The sequence below is a fragment of the Halyomorpha halys genome, unplaced genomic scaffold (genome assembly GCF_000696795.3).
Source record: "Halyomorpha halys isolate HHAL.00 unplaced genomic scaffold, Hhal_1.1 Scaffold1991.1, whole genome shotgun sequence".
In the NCBI taxonomy this organism is placed as follows: domain Eukaryota; kingdom Metazoa; phylum Arthropoda; class Insecta; order Hemiptera; family Pentatomidae; genus Halyomorpha; species Halyomorpha halys.
Genome location: NW_027106386.1, coordinates 219,013 through 236,330, shown reverse-complemented (window position 1 = coordinate 236,330; position 17,318 = coordinate 219,013). Strand labels below are relative to the sequence as shown.

The 17,318-nt window shown below is 29.8% G+C and overlaps 1 protein-coding gene across 5 annotated transcripts in view; it reads left to right on the top strand.

Annotated features, from left to right (window-relative positions):
- Positions 1-17,318, top strand: part of p120ctn (adherens junction protein p120) — a 53,989-nt gene that overhangs the window by 8,841 nt on the left and 27,830 nt on the right. For all 5 annotated transcript variants that reach the window (XM_014436571.3, XM_014436569.3, XM_014436568.3 and 2 more), the window contains 5 exons: positions 1,224-1,292; positions 1,868-1,909; positions 5,022-5,175; positions 11,362-11,533; positions 14,475-14,636. In XM_014436571.3, the coding sequence (XP_014292057.1) occupies positions 1,261-1,292; positions 1,868-1,909; positions 5,022-5,175; positions 11,362-11,533; positions 14,475-14,636 (562 nt within the window). In that variant the 5' untranslated portion in view covers positions 1,224-1,260. The remainder of the gene's footprint in view (positions 1-1,223; positions 1,293-1,867; positions 1,910-5,021; positions 5,176-11,361; positions 11,534-14,474; positions 14,637-17,318) is intronic.

Sequence of the window (17,318 nt, the reverse complement as noted above, 5' to 3'; positions counted from 1 at the left end):
TTCTTAAACCTAGTGTTTCTAATATAACAGGGGATTTATTTGGATGAGTAAAATAGACACTCTTTTAAAGAGGATTATTTAATTTTTAATGAAATTTCAACATTTTTGTCGCTGGCTCTGGCTGTTATCTTTGAAATCCCCTCCTCATCATGTTTTACTTTGGGTTAGTCTTATTGTAGTCTTACCAAGAGAATGTTATAAGGGAAAAGGCAAGAGAGGTGTTTTATGGTATGACTGGATTTGTGATATTTTACAAAGCTATACTTAAATGAATGTTGGCTCAAATAAAAATAGTACACCAATTTACTATTTGAGTTTAATTTGATCGCACCCGGACCAAATTCTATTTATTGATACACACAGTCAATCAGCAATCTTCCACTATACTTGAATGGTTTCAATAGGTACAAGCTTAAAAAATTCACATTTAGGGACTGATCATCCAACTCTCAAAATTTCTCAGGAAGTAGGAAACATGTTTTGAAGCAGCCAAAGGGTGGTTATAGAGCGCTTTAGAATCAGGTATAGCGTGTTCAACAAATGTATTTTACATTTTTTAAGTATGTTTATTCATTTTTAAAAATATTATCCCTCTTAATAGAATACAAAATTATAATTAAGCTTATTTCATCAAAATTAATTAACTTATGCATGTATGTATTTATTTTTTTTAATAAGTAAATACCTCTTCTCATTGGACCCCTCTCAGGAATGGCACAAATCTGTCTAACCCATGGTTGTCCATTGTGAAGAGGTTTCACTATACTTATTTATCAACATATGGATTAAATATTGATCAACATACATATTAGTAATAAATCTATTTATTCGTAATGAATTGTCTGATATATTTGTGTGCAAAATCTATTAAATAATATTTGTGAGTGCAAACAATGTCATAGTATTTCAACTTGATTATCCTATCAATCATCTTAATGATCCACTTTAGTGAGCCATAACATCCATTTTCCTTTTATTATTATAACTCAAGTTTTATATTTTTATTCATTGAAACATTTTAAATTAGATCAGCGAAAAAAAAAAATTTCTGAAAAGTATTCATTGTTTAAACACTTAAGACCTTTGGTATAATTACATAAGAATTCTTTTGGTTTCCATTGTAAGTTATGATGATAATGAAGTGGAGTAGAGTGTAATTGTTTATGTATTGATGTAATGATCAATTTTTGTTTTGGGATTTTAACTTCCTGTTACTGTTTCAGGCTTGAATTCATAACAACAGTGTAAACTAGAACTGCCATGTCTAACAGTCAGTTAGTGGATTCATGTTTGTAAGTTCTGTTTATTCATTTTTCATGAGGTTAGTTATAGTTTTTAATATATAGAAAAGTCAATACATATATTAGTCCATATAGGCAGTTATTATACTTATAAAATAACCAAAATAAGTAAAATTATGAATTTATAATTATTTTAATATTTTATTTGCATTCATCCAACATATTTATTGTCTTGTCTTCAAATGCTTTGAAAGAAAAATATTAATAATTAGGTTATTAATTAAATATTATTTTTTTCCTATTCGATAATCTGATTCCACTGTTATTTTAATTGGTTAGGGTTAGCTAGAGTCCACTGTACGAACATTTATAAGTAACGTATAAGACAAAAAATCTTGATGTTTTAATTTATTTATTCTTCATTTGTATGTTTCTAAGATATGATTTAAAGATTAATTAATGTATATCGAAAATATTAGTAATACATGTTTAAGCCCCTCAATAGGTTTTTTTTTTTTTTTTTTTTTTTTTTTTATTGAATCATCATGAGGTAAATACTTTTTAAACACAAAATTGAATTAACTGTTATCTAGAAAACTCATACCTTTTCCCTCTTTTCCTTACAGGAGAGTACTACAGGAAAAGCAACAAGATATGCCTCAATATTTGTAAGTTACAATAGAATGGATATTTTACTTATTAGTACTATTTTTTAATTATTTTAACAAATTATAACTGTACTCTAATAAATGGCACACTTCCTATGTTAATTTCACTGCTATGTAGGGTGTTCTTTCTCCCTGATCACTGCCCTGAGAAGTCATTGAAATTGTAATAAACTTCCATAGAGCAGACACGATCCAAATATTATTCTGTTTAAAGATAAAGATAGTAATAAGGCTTGTTGCAGATATATTCAGTACATTACCACCATTCCTGATAAACCTACCACTTATAAGATATAAAACACATGATTTTACTATATTACGTTCTTACTTTATGTGATTAAATTTTTTTATTTCTGTGTAAATATTTAATTTATTAGTTAAAGTAGTAGATGGACAATAATTTCCTGTTAAATTACTACATTGGTTACTCCAACTATACCTGAAGTCGACAATGTTTCCGAACTAAGATGATCTAGCTTCATCACTAGAGATATCATATTAATCTATTGAAATACTACTTTTTTTTTTTTTAAGTCTATTCCAAAATTGGATTATTTAAGTTGAGACCCACTTCAGCATGTAGAAAAACGCATGACCATACAATATTCAACACAGTGATAAGTTCCAATTCAAAAACTTCTGACATTTTTTTACAACCAACCTAGTGAATTTATAGGCAGTGCTGAAAGAAAAGTTACAAAATAATTTTGCCAATATTGATACCTAAAAATGAAACAAATTGTTATCAGATATGTAGATTGATAACAGAAAGTGAATTTTTAAAAAATTGTTGGTTACAGCACATTCATTCACATAGTAATGATAATGAAATATTCTCCTAGTCTTTGTTCTCCAGGATGGTGCCAACAAAGGCCAGGAGAACTTTCCTATGGCCCCTCTGTCTACTTTGGGTTACCCTTAAAAGATCCAATCCCAAATCTCTTTCGACCAAAATATATATACACATATATACAAAATATAAATATATAATAACCCATCAAAAATTAACCAGAGTAGAAACTAGCTCAGCTATTTGTCTATGGTAGCTTTGGGAATCATCAATTTTGACAATAGATTTTAATTTTTACTGCGCCTGTCTACAAAAATTTTTAACTCAAATGTTGAAAGGTCACAGAAAGAATAGTTCTTAACCATTATTGTTGATAGGAACAGAGATACTATCTTTTCGTAAATTGAAAGAAGTACTGAGTTATGCAACTTTCTTGATACCTCTGATTCCTGGGGCTGGAATTTTGTTGACTACAGATGCTTCTGAAATATCAATGGTTGCTATATTATATAATGAAATTGATGAAATCAAGAAACCTCTCAACTTTATCTGAAGGGCTATTATTCCCAAACAAGCAGAATACAGTGCTTATGATCGCAAACTATTCTCTATTTATAGTGCTATAAAACATTTTAAATATATTTTAGAAGGCCATTAATTTACTCTATTCACTGACCCTAAGCTTCTTATTTATTTTTATCTTTAAACAGAATCACTACAAGACGTCCACTAGATAAGCAAGACAGCTTATTTATATCATGGAATGTATGACTGATATTCGATAAATAAAGAGTAAAGATAATGTGATAGCTAAGTCAATGTCCTGCTCGGTATGTTGATACAACTCTACCAGTCCCATGAAGTTACAGAAGCTCAACTTTCTGACAAATTGGAAAAACTCAAACTTAATCCCAACCTGGAAATCTTACTGGTTGCTATTCACGAATCACCTAACCTGTTAGTTCACGATACTTCTACAGATAAGATAAAGTAAACCCTTGTTTACCTTTAGCTTCAGAAAATCAACATTTGCAACAATTCATAAGTTGTCTCATCCTGGGATTAAAAACACTACCAAAATACTAACTAGATGTTATATTCTGGAGGAACATCAAAAATCAATTTCAAGAACTGAACTCAAGCCTGTTTAGAATTCAGCGTATCAAAATTTATTGCTATGATTGTTCTTCTCTTGCAGAATTTCTTTTTCTCAATGGACAGTTTAAGTGCATGAATGCAGATATTGTCAGCCCTCTGCCACCTTGCAAAGATTTTCGCTACATTCCTGCAATAGTATAGAGATTTGGTTAGAAGCCATACCAATGTTTGCTTAAACTGCTTTGACTGTGGCCCTAGCATTAGTGACATCTTGGATCTCTTGGATAGGCATTCTTGCTCAAACAATAATTGATGAAGAAAGACTATATGAAAGTAAACTTTTCCTTTTCCTAACCATGTATTTTGGATTTTGTCACAATTCTGCTTGTGCCTATCACCCTTAAACAAATGGTTTGATTGAATGCCAACACAAAATGATAAACTTCCTTAAAATGCCTTTTGTTTAAGTCTTCTATAAAGATCGATTCCTTGTTTGTGTTGTTTAGAACAGATAAATGAACCGACGGCCAGTTTTTTTCTGGAGGGGAAGAGTAGCAGATATATCCAATACATAATTGTTTTTGTAATCCACCTCTAAGAAGATAAAAAAAAAACACCTGATTTTACTGTGTTATGTTCTTACTCTCTGTGATAATCGTTTTTAATTTTTGTGTAATAAAAATCTGGTAGATAGAGTAGTAAAAGTATAACAATCTTTTGTTTATTTACTACAGATTTATTCGGAGTAGAGAGAAAGAAATATAAATTACTTAATTAAAAATTTGGGCTCTTGGGAATTCAAAGTTTACAATATTTTAAGTTCAAATTTTACCAGAAGATGGATTATATTAATGTGGGGAAAGCTTCCCATGTGATAAAATTGATAAATGCAGTAAAGATACTGTTACAGAATATGGCTTAAGAATTCAAAATGACAATTTGTCACTTTATTATGAAATTCAAAGGAACCAAAAAATGAGACCATTTTATGTAGCTACCAAGGAACTTAACAACATAATTTCTTAATTGAATCCACAACAAAACTTGAATATAAATATTTATTTATATAAATTTTATATATTTATTTTGTTTTTATGAAGTTTTTCTGTGGGGATAAGTATTCCTCCAGAGTAAGTGTTCTGAGAAAGTTTTGGGAAATGAGAAAAATTTTGTACCCCTGTTACTCTAAATATTTCACATTAAATCTTTAACTTTTTTTTTCAGAGGACAACCTGACATCGAGCAAACCAGTTCCTATTCTGTTGATGTTGGTTTTCATCCTAGTAATGGACATGTTGATAACCATTCTCCTGCTTCTTCACATATGGCTATTGATTCTCTTGTTGCCCATGTTCAGAAATCTCAAACTGCTCAACAAGTATAAATATTATATTTAGCATTAATGATTTTTGTTTCATCATTAACCCTTTTGACATTAGAATTTAATAAGTTTTTAATTTTTTTGTTTCATGATTGCGATAGTAATCAGATTTTTTTTTCCCCATTATGGACTGTCAATAAAGTGAAAAGGCAAGCATAACCACTTGGTCAAGTTCATTCCAAAGTGAACAAAGATATTAGCAATTTAAAAATCTGTTTTTACTTGACATTGATTATACTTTAATCTAACTTATAGTTTTTATTAAAGTATTAAAAATTACAATACAAATATGGCAAAAAGAAAAATATATTTTTATCTTTGTATGATCAAACGAAAAATTTTCACACAGTCCAACCTCACAATTTGTTATCACCATTGTGCTACCATTATTTACTGCTCATCTTTTACTTTCCTTCTGTACATTCAGACTTTATCCAAACATGGGAATAGATTATGTATATATATAGTTGACCGTAAAACTTAAATATAAGATGGTCAGGGTTGCAGTCGAAAAAAGAACAAATAGTTTACAACTATTTACTGTCCAACGTTTCGCCCCACTTTGCAGGGCTTCATCAGGGCTAAAAAGATACAAAAAACAAAACAACTAAGAACATTACAATGATAAGGTAATTTCAGCTAGGATAAATATTATGTAAAAATAAAATGATAAGAAATTACATATAAATAAAAGGAAGGAAGACATAAAATAATATTAATACAAAATGAACCTGAATAAACAATGATGAGAAGAAAGTAGAGATTAAATAAACGTCTTGAAAGAATAAATATAAATAAAAACAATGATATTAAATGACAATAAATGAGCAAAGAACAAATCAGGACCACCTACCTGTTCAAAGCGAAAGGTTGAACAGAAGGTGACAATAAATCGGAAGCGTAGAGGAGTCGAGGGGAGGTGGCCAGCCATTAAACGGTTATATTTCTATTTCAAATACGTCACATATACAGGAAGTAGTCATAAAAATATGACGAAAAATGAAAAATAATAAGAGAAAGATACAGAAATATAATAATAATAACTATAATAATTATCTAATTTAGGAATAACTAATTAAAATTATGATACATATCGTTACTAATAATACGAGTATATATTGAAGAAAATTTAGTTAGGGTAGTTAATGCAATATAGGATATAATAACAATGATTGTTAAATAAGTAACTAATAATAAGTAAAAATAAATAAAGAATATTTTTAAAAATAAATAAATAAAATTTTAAAAAATTTAGACAATGATAACAACTGTAGTTTTTTATATATCATGAAAATAATAATTTATCTACACTGATAATATTAATAGTAAAGATAACAGGGGTAACATGAACAATTTAAAGTGAAATAAGGTAATTTAAAAATCTGAAGTGAAAGTTTACAAAATAAAATAAAAATATACATAAAAGTACAAGGTGAGATGTAAAAAGAAGTACATAAAAAGATTAAAAATAATTAATAAAGTATAGAAATGAGTGAAAAATTTTTGTGATAGAATGTTAACAATATAGGTGATGATAATGATAAGTTAATAAAACAATAGATAAAATTAGTGATAGAGAGATAACAAACAGGTGAAAAACAAAAGTATAATAGAAAAATTTGGTGATGATAATAAAATGAGTGTAAAATTATTTAATCTTAATTAAGTTTAATATATGGCTGTAGGTATGGGAGATACAGTTTTTATCGATTTTGTGGTTAACTGGAAGGGGTTCAAGATGTATATAAATGGATTCTGAGATGAGTCTCTTTTGGTAATTTGGAACAGTGGCTAAAATAGTGGTATGGTCAAAATCAAAAGCATGATTAAGTGTAAGGGCATGTTCTGAAAGTTTGGAAGCGGCTGAGTTGTGGGAAGTTATAGATAATTTGTGTTGAGAGATACGTGATCTGAGATGGTTCTTAGTTTCGCCTATGTATGAAGAATTACAGTTGGGGGAGGAACAAGGAATCCGGTAGCAACAAGGAAACAACGTTAGAGCTGTATTAGAGAGGAATAGGATCCTTAGTATTGGTAAAAAAGGAAGATAGTTTATTTTGAGACTTGAGTCCAAGGTGTAGTGACTCACTAACCGAAACTAACTCTTTGCTTTATATGTCTCCTGTACTTTTTTAACTGTATATTTTATGCATTTTTAAAATTTTTATTCTTACCATTGTTACTTATTTTTTTATTCTCATAATTGTTTATTCAGGTTTATTTTGTATTAATATTATTTTATGTCTTCCTTCCTTTTATTTATATGTAATTTCTTATCATTTTATTTTTACATAATATTTATCCTAGCTCAAATTACCTTATTAACACCCATACAATTCCCAGCAACTCGCGTTCCAGGGCACTGTAGCGTGTCTCCAACATTGGTGAGATGTTGAATAGCGTACACTTTGGGTATTTAATAGTAAAAGGTCTTCATCTCTTTATGGAGCTGATAATGGAGAATTTCCTTAGGATTTTCCACTTAGTTTTAGGATCTGGGGTTCGAGAGAGGAAAGATAGTGAGAATTTGCTTATGTGCCTTAGCACAGTGTAAGGAGAACTGGGTGAGGTTTTTAGGGGACTTGAATGTGGAATAATCATCTGAAAGTTGGGTACGCCTAAAACGTCTTTGGGCAACACCTCTTTATCAATTCTTGAAATTTGGTATTTATCCTATTTTAGAGCTGGGGACCGGAAGTTTAAGGATTTAAGAGGTGCAAGTTGAGTAGAAAAAGGTTAAGAGATAAGATGAGAGACGTCCCACCTTTTCATTAATTAATTGGGAAGAATAAATGGAGGTTGGGAAAGGTACAATGAATAGATGAAGGGAACATGTAATGTAAATAGAATATAGGATTACAATATTTTATAAGGAGTGTTGGAGAGGAGGTTTATATTGAAGTTACCACCAATAATAATAAGGATGTTATGTTGGGGAACATAGGTGAGAAGGGGGGATTCAAAGGTTTCATCAAATTTAACTTGAGGAGGGCCATATACAACGACTTATAAGAGAGTTAATTAGGAGGAGGATATTTCTATGAATAAGTCCTCTAGGCATGGGGTATCATGAGGAGATCAGAGAAGGAACAAATGCATACCTGAGTGTAATTTTGACCAATTTAAATTATTATTGACAGTCTGAAATTTGAGGGAATAGGTTTAACAGTCTTATCCTAAGAGGAGTTTGATATGAACACAAAAATAATGAAAATAATTTAAGGCCTTACCCCATTTCTTTGGAGAACATGCTTACTTGGGACTTTAAAATTTGTTATTGTAAAATAAACCAACTATTATTTTTAAGGGGCCTCTGTAGAGAAGAATAGTGTGATGTTGGAAGTTTTGATTCATCATTTTTCAAACAATCTCCAAAAGCCAAATGACAAAAATTCGTCATTTTTGCAATCACCTATAGCCAAATGATGAAAATTTGTAATTTTGCAAACAATCACCTGTAGCAAAATTCTAAGAACTCCAATAAAGAACTGATTTCAGCTTAGTTAGGTCGCTTAGCGGTTTAAACGTAAACAAAAACAAAATAGAAGCGTATTATTATTTGGTTTTGGCATTTTGTGCATTGTGGTGCAAAAATTATCAGTTGTCTACTTAAGTCAAAAATTTACTCTACATTTTCTCTTTCTTACCTTACTGGATTTAGACAATTTGGTTGATTTCAAATTGTGTATGAATAATGAAACTAAATTCTCATTATTTATTTGAACTAATACATTTTTGTAAATTATGTAGGTTATTTAAAAAAATTATAGTAAAAGTTTACTTCAGCTCCCCCAAAGTGGGCAAAGCCCATTTTTTCCTTAACAAAGTGTACTGAACTAACCCAAACAAACCCAACTATGGACGACTTAAGTCAGTTTACGATATTAACAACCTATCAAGAGGGAAAATTTCTGTCCCTTCACACTTACTCCTTTCCTCCTTATTTAAAGGTTAGCTTATAATACACCACAATTTTTGGCAGCAGTTGCTATTACTTCTTCTGACTTATAAATATTTTATAATATATTTGTTTACTTACTTCTTCTAACTTATAAATATTTATTCTACGTTCTACAATATAATTTATACAAACGGTAATTAATACAATGGCAAGATAATAAAGGTATTATTTAGGTAAAAATGAAAACAATTACGAAAATAGTTTCCATTCCTTATAAATATATCATTTATAGAAACTTCATATACTCACCTTAAGATATTAAATGATATATTTACAAGGAACTAAAACTATTTTTGTTATTGTTTTCATTTTACCTCAATGATACCTTTATTAACTTTTCCATTTTATTAATTACTTTTTGTGTAATTTATATTGTAGAAAACAATATTGAGGTGTTAATTGTTGGCTGTAGATTCAGTGTGAGGAGAAGATGATCCAGGGTGCATTCAGTAATGATAATCTATCATTAATATAATAGTGTTACCACAAGTCATATTAAATGCTATAAATCTATGGATATTAGTTTTAAAACAATCACTACCTATCATTATTTTCACTAACTTTTATTGTTAATTCCCTCTAGAGGGAAAAAATCTCTGTCGAAGTTGTGGATAATTTATTTTGAAATGAACTGCTGGGAATCGGTCTCCTCCGGGCACTTCTCAGTTCCGTTTGGAACCATCAGTACACTCTTGTCAGGAAAAAATGGGCTTCGGCCATTTTGGGGGTGTTGAAGGAAACCAAAATTATTGCTAGAAATAGCTTTATTAAATTTCCATTCTGTTAATGTATATAAAAAAAATAATGACTGGTTTCATTGTAAAAAAAATAAATAAAAAAGTATGCAGTTTAGTCTGTTAATCTTATGTTATTTACCGACCCATATATTTTCTTAAATGTAATTTTGTAGATTTAATTGAATAATTGTATTACATTAATTTTTAAGAAAATTTGAAATTCCTGATCTATGTGCGATTTAAATATCTATCTCAAAAATTTCTAAATATGAAGGGAAAAAAAAATTACTTTTATGAAGAACTCAAAATTTGATGATAGGAAAATTTTATAATTTAGAGTCATATGAAAAATATTAGGCAAGAAATAGGCGCTTTAATGACCCTTAAAAGTTCTAAACCAGCTAGTGTTTAGCTTTAAATCAATGTTGTTCCATCTTTTAATAAATTATTTATGAAATTTGTTCTTGTTTTTCAAGAGCTAGTATTGGGTAATTGTTAATAGGTGGAGAAAGTCCCAACAAAGTTGGACACTTATTTTTGAATTATTTATTGACTACCCTTGTACCTCAATATTTAAATACCCATTGATAGAACTTTAGAACTTCTAAATCAGCCCCTAAGAGTCAACTGGTTATTGATTCTTGGGTGACTTGGTTTTGCAAGATGGAAACTTGTACTGTTTTACTCTAGTAATGTTTCAAATCATAGTTAATCTTGAATGTTAAACACTTTTAAGTTTCAGCTTATGGGAAATGTAATTGTATTTATTCTCATAACTACATTAAAGTTAGGGTGATACATAGTAAAATCATAAATATAGTAGTAACAATATAAATATATTGATATAAATCAATATAATTATATAATTTATTATTAGTATGATAAATTAAATTTATTTATTTATTAAATATAATCAATATAAGATCTAGTAAAATCATAACTTTGGCTTTTAATTTAATTTATCACATATTCATTTTTATTTTTATTTTTTATATTACTTCAATTTTAAATTATTTCCAATTGTGTACATGTATTTATCTAGTTGATTTTCATATCTAGATTATTTTCTTATTTCATTCTTCACTTTAATATTACTATTTTCCCTTTATATTATTATATTTAATTTCAATATTCTTATTATATTACACCATGCATTTTCTTCAATACTATTTATGTTACTACATTGTCTGTTATCTTCATATGTTTCTTGTTTTTCTGTACTTCCATTTCATCATTATGGTTGTTATCTTGTTTTTGTTCTTAGTCCTGATAAAGGCCTGAAATTCTAGCCAGAACGTTGGCACTAATAAATAAGTTTTTACTTATTTGTGTTCTTCACTGACTACACTCCTAATCTTCTTCTCATATATTATCTACGGTCAACTGTCAACTATTTATAAAATCATGACTGTTTATTTTAAAAACAATTATATCCTTAATAATATTTATTTTAATTCATTAACCATTTTTGTATTTCATATATAGGTACCTTCTGTTGCAAAGGTTACATGTGATGTTCATCAATTAACCTTAGATGGTGGATCAGGAGTAGATTATGTTACTGTTCCTAGCATGGCTTTTCCAGGAATTGCTCCTCATCCAGCCTATCCATATGAATTGGCTCAACCACCTGAACAAACTTATGCTACAGACCAAGGTGCCACAATTATTGAATTCAATTTGTTATTAGAAATAAAACTTATGCTGAATTTTTGTTTATTTTTTTCAATTTAAAAAGCAACTTTCTCGTTAATATTTTATATGATACGTATTCATTCTAAACAAGGATAAAAACTGATAATTACAGTTAAGCATTGATTATCCAGACGTAATCAACCAGACCATCAATTACATGGACTAATCATGATTTTTTTTGTATGACATCAGTTTGAATCATTTTCGAGTTGAAAATATTGTACAGAATTTGAAAAACTGAAGAATTTATTTTCCATATTATTTTTACAGAGTTAACATTTCAGTTTCAGAATTATCAAACTATTTTAATTGTTTATTAGTTTACTAGCTGAATATATTATTGATTTATGATTAGCTTTCTTTGTATACAAAAAGTATACAATTCTGTGTATCAAATTTTAAGTGAAAACAAAATGTTATTGAGCTTAATTGCAAAGTAAACCAAGACAATAATGGAAGAGAACAGCCTGGTAAAAATTACATATGTCTGAATCTTCAAACAGCGAAGCTGTTTCAGCACTTAAAATATCAATAGAGTGCTCTCAGAAACAACGAGGAATCGTCCAGTAGAAATATTGCTGCGGCAGAGTTGTTCGAACAAACCTATTTATATTCCTTTGAATAGAAATAGTACTGGGAAACTATAGTCACTGATAATATTTTTCGGTTTCTGTAGACTTTAATAGCCATGTTGATCTCAGAAATGCAGTTGTTTTTCTATAGATTTTTCTGTTTATAAAAAGAGCTTGTATTCATACATCCAAACTTAAATCATGATCTTATCAAGCTATTTGCTAAAGGTTTTGAGTTTAGACTTAAAAGAAGGCCAATTTGTTTGCAGATCCATGTTTATTGGGATATAAACTTTTCACGAGGGTGATATGATAAATCTAAAATTACCTTGAAACACTATAAGATCTTTTAAAACTGGTTAAATTTTATTTACTTATTAGCACCAGCATATATTTTCTCCAGTTACCCTGCTGATATTCAGAAATACTATACTGTTTTTAGTATTGAGCATGGTCACTGATTCTACTATGGAGACCCATTATCAATATTAATGTATTGTGCATATGGTGATGGTGGTTCGAGTTATCCACAAATAAATCTTTCTAGGAAAAGCTATGAGCTCAAATGTTTACTATAGTATTTTTGAAAACATAACTTTGCTTGTTGTTGGCAATTTGACTCTTTGAATAACAAAAAATTAATAGTAGATTCAGGTCATTTTTTTTTTTAATTACCTTTTAAAGTACATTTTGTATGCTTTTAATATAAAGGGATGATAATGCAAAACTATAATAATTTATGGTTTCAGGTGACATAAGTTAGACAAAAACAAGTATCAGATTTAACTCAATGAATATTGTTTCCCAATCTAATAAAAGAAACTCGTAGTTTCCAGTAAATAAAAGAAAGCATTTTATTATTTTTATTACAAAGTATAAATTTAGATAGAGAAATTAGTGATTTAACAGAAATTCCATGCCCTTAGGGGCCTAAGATAATTAGTGAATGATATGCTGCATGCAATTTAAGAACTTTATAGTACTTGACCAAGAAGAGGAAAAAGAAGAACTGATCATTACTCAAATGAACTCTAGAGGTTTTAAAGAAAGGTTTAATAATAATTTAAGCAGACTTAAATCTAATTGAAAAAAATCATAGAATAATTATCTATGAATGATATAATAAATTGTTCAATAGTTTAAAAAAAAGTTATCACAACCAAGTCTAGACACTTTTATAAAATGGCAGTAACTGAGGAACAAGAGGATCATCTTACCAGGAATCATTGAATCCAAAAGTCTCCTTGATATAAATATTTAATTGGTTGTATTCAAATATTTACAATAAGAAAAAATAATTTGTTTCATTATATGACATATAAATTTTTTTTTAAATTATAACTGATTGAAGGTCAAAACTTAAAATAAGATACAATATTTTTAAAACATATATTTACTCTCTCCATGGACATTTCGGGGATACTATGCTCCCTTCAGCATAATGTGATTCACTATTTATATTATAAACAGTACATCTGCATTTCTGTACAATTGTTGGTATCGTTTCTGATAGTAAATAAAGAAAAAATAAATCAGTAAAATAGTACTTTCGAATTATATTTTACGTACTTATATGTTAAAATTATTAGCATAATAAAATTCAATTTTTATAACAAAATAATACTTTAATCAAGCTGCTTGATTAATGATTTGGCTCTAAAAGGAAGGTTTAATTAGAGACTGAGGGTGGAGGGCAATTCAAATTATTATTATTTTTAAAGGATAGAATTCTAGATATCAGGAATGAACTTGAAGTCTTCTTTAATGTTCAATGTCTTTTCTAATTGTATTTTTATAAATTAAGTTTTCTTTTAATTTTTTTTTCACTGGAGCAATTTATTTGGTAGCTGTAATTAAAATTTAATTTTAAATGGTATACAAAGAAACAATATTCTGGCAGAGTAATAAAATTCTATTCAAACTATCCATTGTATTTCAAAAAGAATATAATTTACAATCAAACTTACTACTATATACACAAAATAGAACATCTGAAACTTATATTGAAAAAAGGAACCAAATTTTCATCAAAGATAAACTTCCATAAGGCATAATAAATAAAAAGAGCAAAATTTTAAATTAACAATGATATAACTACAGACAGCACAAATCATACTGAGTTTGATAGTACAATATTCAAGTTTTGTGACTAATTATTTCACAATAGAAAGAGAAAAGACAATGCTATGAGATATAACATAATGAAACAAGAAATGGAGAAACCTAATCTACCATTCAATACAAAAACACGAAAATTACATAATTCATAACTGTCAACTGCAAAGAAAACTAAAATTGGGAAAGTTTATTTATTTAAACTATATTTTCCAGGGAGGCATTATGTTGGTTACCATGATTATGAACATTATCCTTATCCTGCAATGCCAACTTACCCTACCTACACTACTACACGATACGTTGAACCTCATGATTATGTGGATAGACCTCAAACTCCACCTAGTCCAAGTGAGAAAAGTGAATCTTCTCAACATGGTAAGTACACCCTTCACAATATTGATATTTCTATCTTACATTCAATAGTGATTGTATTAATAGTCAGGGAGAAGATGGAATGATTAGTGATCAATTATAACTCCTTAAAATAGAAAAAACTATTAAATTTCAATGTTTCAGCCTATATTTCAGTCAATACTGGCATTCAATAAATAACTTTTACTTCATTATTTAATTTGCTTTGAAAGGTTCAAAATATTTTGCATTCTTTTATTTCTAGTTGACCGAATTTGCCATACTTATCCTGTTTAGGATTCCTGGGTTCACTTTCTCTGACCATTCCATAAATGTCCCAAATAAGGAGATATCAGATACTACCTCTATTTGTTCTTTGTTAGAGTATAGCTTAATATCTTCCTTTACTTTTTCTACCCTTTGGATCTTGATCTTGCTTGTCGTAATGAGCTTACCTTTTCTTCAAAGCTGTTCATATCATTCTCTAATGGTCTTCTGCAACATCTCTATAGAGTTTGCCTGGCAATTCCTTTTAGTTTCCACTTAATATATGGACTTGATAGCTTCCACCTGGTTTCTTGAAACATTCTTAGCTCTTAGTGCCTCCCATATTCTGTTCCTTGGAACATAGTCAAATGATGCATGCATATCATGGAAGACAATGTATATATTGTTCCTATTCCAAGATTTCTGCTATATATTTCAGATGATACATTAATCTACATTTATAGTCCTGGTCGAAAACCAGCTTTTTCCCCTCCTCTAAACGGTTCTACCAGAGGTCTCAGTCCTTTTTCAAGGATATTCTTATACAATTAGTACACCGCTGGGGATAGGTATATGGGTCTGTAATTGGAGCCATTCAGCTGGCTGCCTTTCTTGTGTATGGAAATTATTACAATATATTTGTATTCTATAGAAATCCTCTTCTCATCCCAGGCTTTCCAAAAGAGTATGAGAGGGAGAGCTCTCACTATCTATCCCCCCCTTACTTTACAAAATTTCCAACTATATTATTCCATCTCAGAACTTTTTCTGTCTTCATCTCTTTGATTGCTCATCCAATTTTGTCCTCGTCAATTTTATCCTCATTCCAACATCTATTCTGACTGCAGTATCCATTTATTCATCTTTGTTTTTTGTAGTCTCTCCTCCATACCTCTCGAATGCTCCTATTATCTAAGACCATTTTTCCTATCTCATTGGTCATATTTCTTTGTTTTCTCAGCCTCTCAGTGCTTTAATTTTCTTCCAAATTAATTTGTTTGCCGTTTTTACTGCTTCCTTTTACTGATTTTGTTCTATTCCTTGCAAATTTACATGCCTGACATTTTTCTGATGTTTAGTTGCAGCAGTTAATCCTTCAATGCTCCTTTTTTCTTACTGACCTGTACTTTTAATTCTTCGCTCCTCCATGTTGTATGCTTGCCTTTTGTAGGTATCCGCTTTACTCCACAGAGTAGCGTAGTTGACTCCAAAATACCATGCTTAGAGACAACTTACAGGCTTGACACGGTCATCCTCTCAGTTCATCTTCATATCCCTTTCTAATCTGAGGGTCTTGAAGCTTTTTCTTATTGATCCTATCTTACTTATGCTTTTGGTTTTATCTTCCATTCCCTAAGCACCTGGGTGCTACCAACAAGTTGCATATGGTCACTTTCTGTTTCTGCTCTAATGACCTTTATGTCTATGAAAACCCTCCTGATGTTGTGGCCATACATGAAGTAGTCAATTATGCTGTTCACATTTCTTTCAGCAGCTGTGAAGGTAATTTTATTTACCAGCTTATACATAAAATACAAATTCCCAATGAGCGTATCATAGTCCACACACTAATAAACATTGTCCACTATCATTCTTTATGCATTCACCTCCATGAGGACCCATCATATATGTTCTCATGCGGGTTATTGCCTATCCATGTGTTGAGGTCTCTCATTATTAGGATACTCCAGTTATTATTTTTATTGTTAGTTACAATACACTCTAGGTCTCCATAAAATTGTTCATTATCTAGAATGTTTACATCTTTTGTAAGAGCATAAACTTGTATTTGGGTCCTGTTTTCAATGTGCAATGTCATATCAACTACTTTCATCTGTGAACTCACTAGCTTTTATTCCTTTACCTAGCTAAAAAGTGCATCCTTCATTGTAATGCTCACTTCTTCCCCTCTATGACTCTATTCCCTGGAGGGACTCCTGAGTAGACTAATATATGACCTCCGCACATCCTTATTACTGTTTTCCTCATTTCTTTGATTCCCTTCATTTCGTCTATGTCTGCTTTACGTTGTTAGTAATCTTATATTTCAAGTTCCCAGTCGTTGCTTTTCCATTCCATCCAAATCCGAAGCTATTTGCTGAATTTCTTTGAATCATATATACTTTTTTATTAGTGATTGGCCCAACAAAAAAGGCCCCATATCCTCTGGACAACTGATGGTTAGGCTATACCCTCAACATAGGGTCTTCTAAGGGAAGTGGACCCTGAGGTGAGTACTGTATATGACCTTATGTACGAATAAGTGTAAAGTGTACTATTGTGCAGGGTGAGGGTGCTTTATATTGAACTCAGGAGCCCAAGGATACGTTATTCCCTATTAGTCTGGCACTGTGACTTGTCTGCAGGGGAACTTAATTACCTTGAATTATAATTGAATGGTCGCTTCCTATTTGGTAAAAAAAACTATACTAATAATAT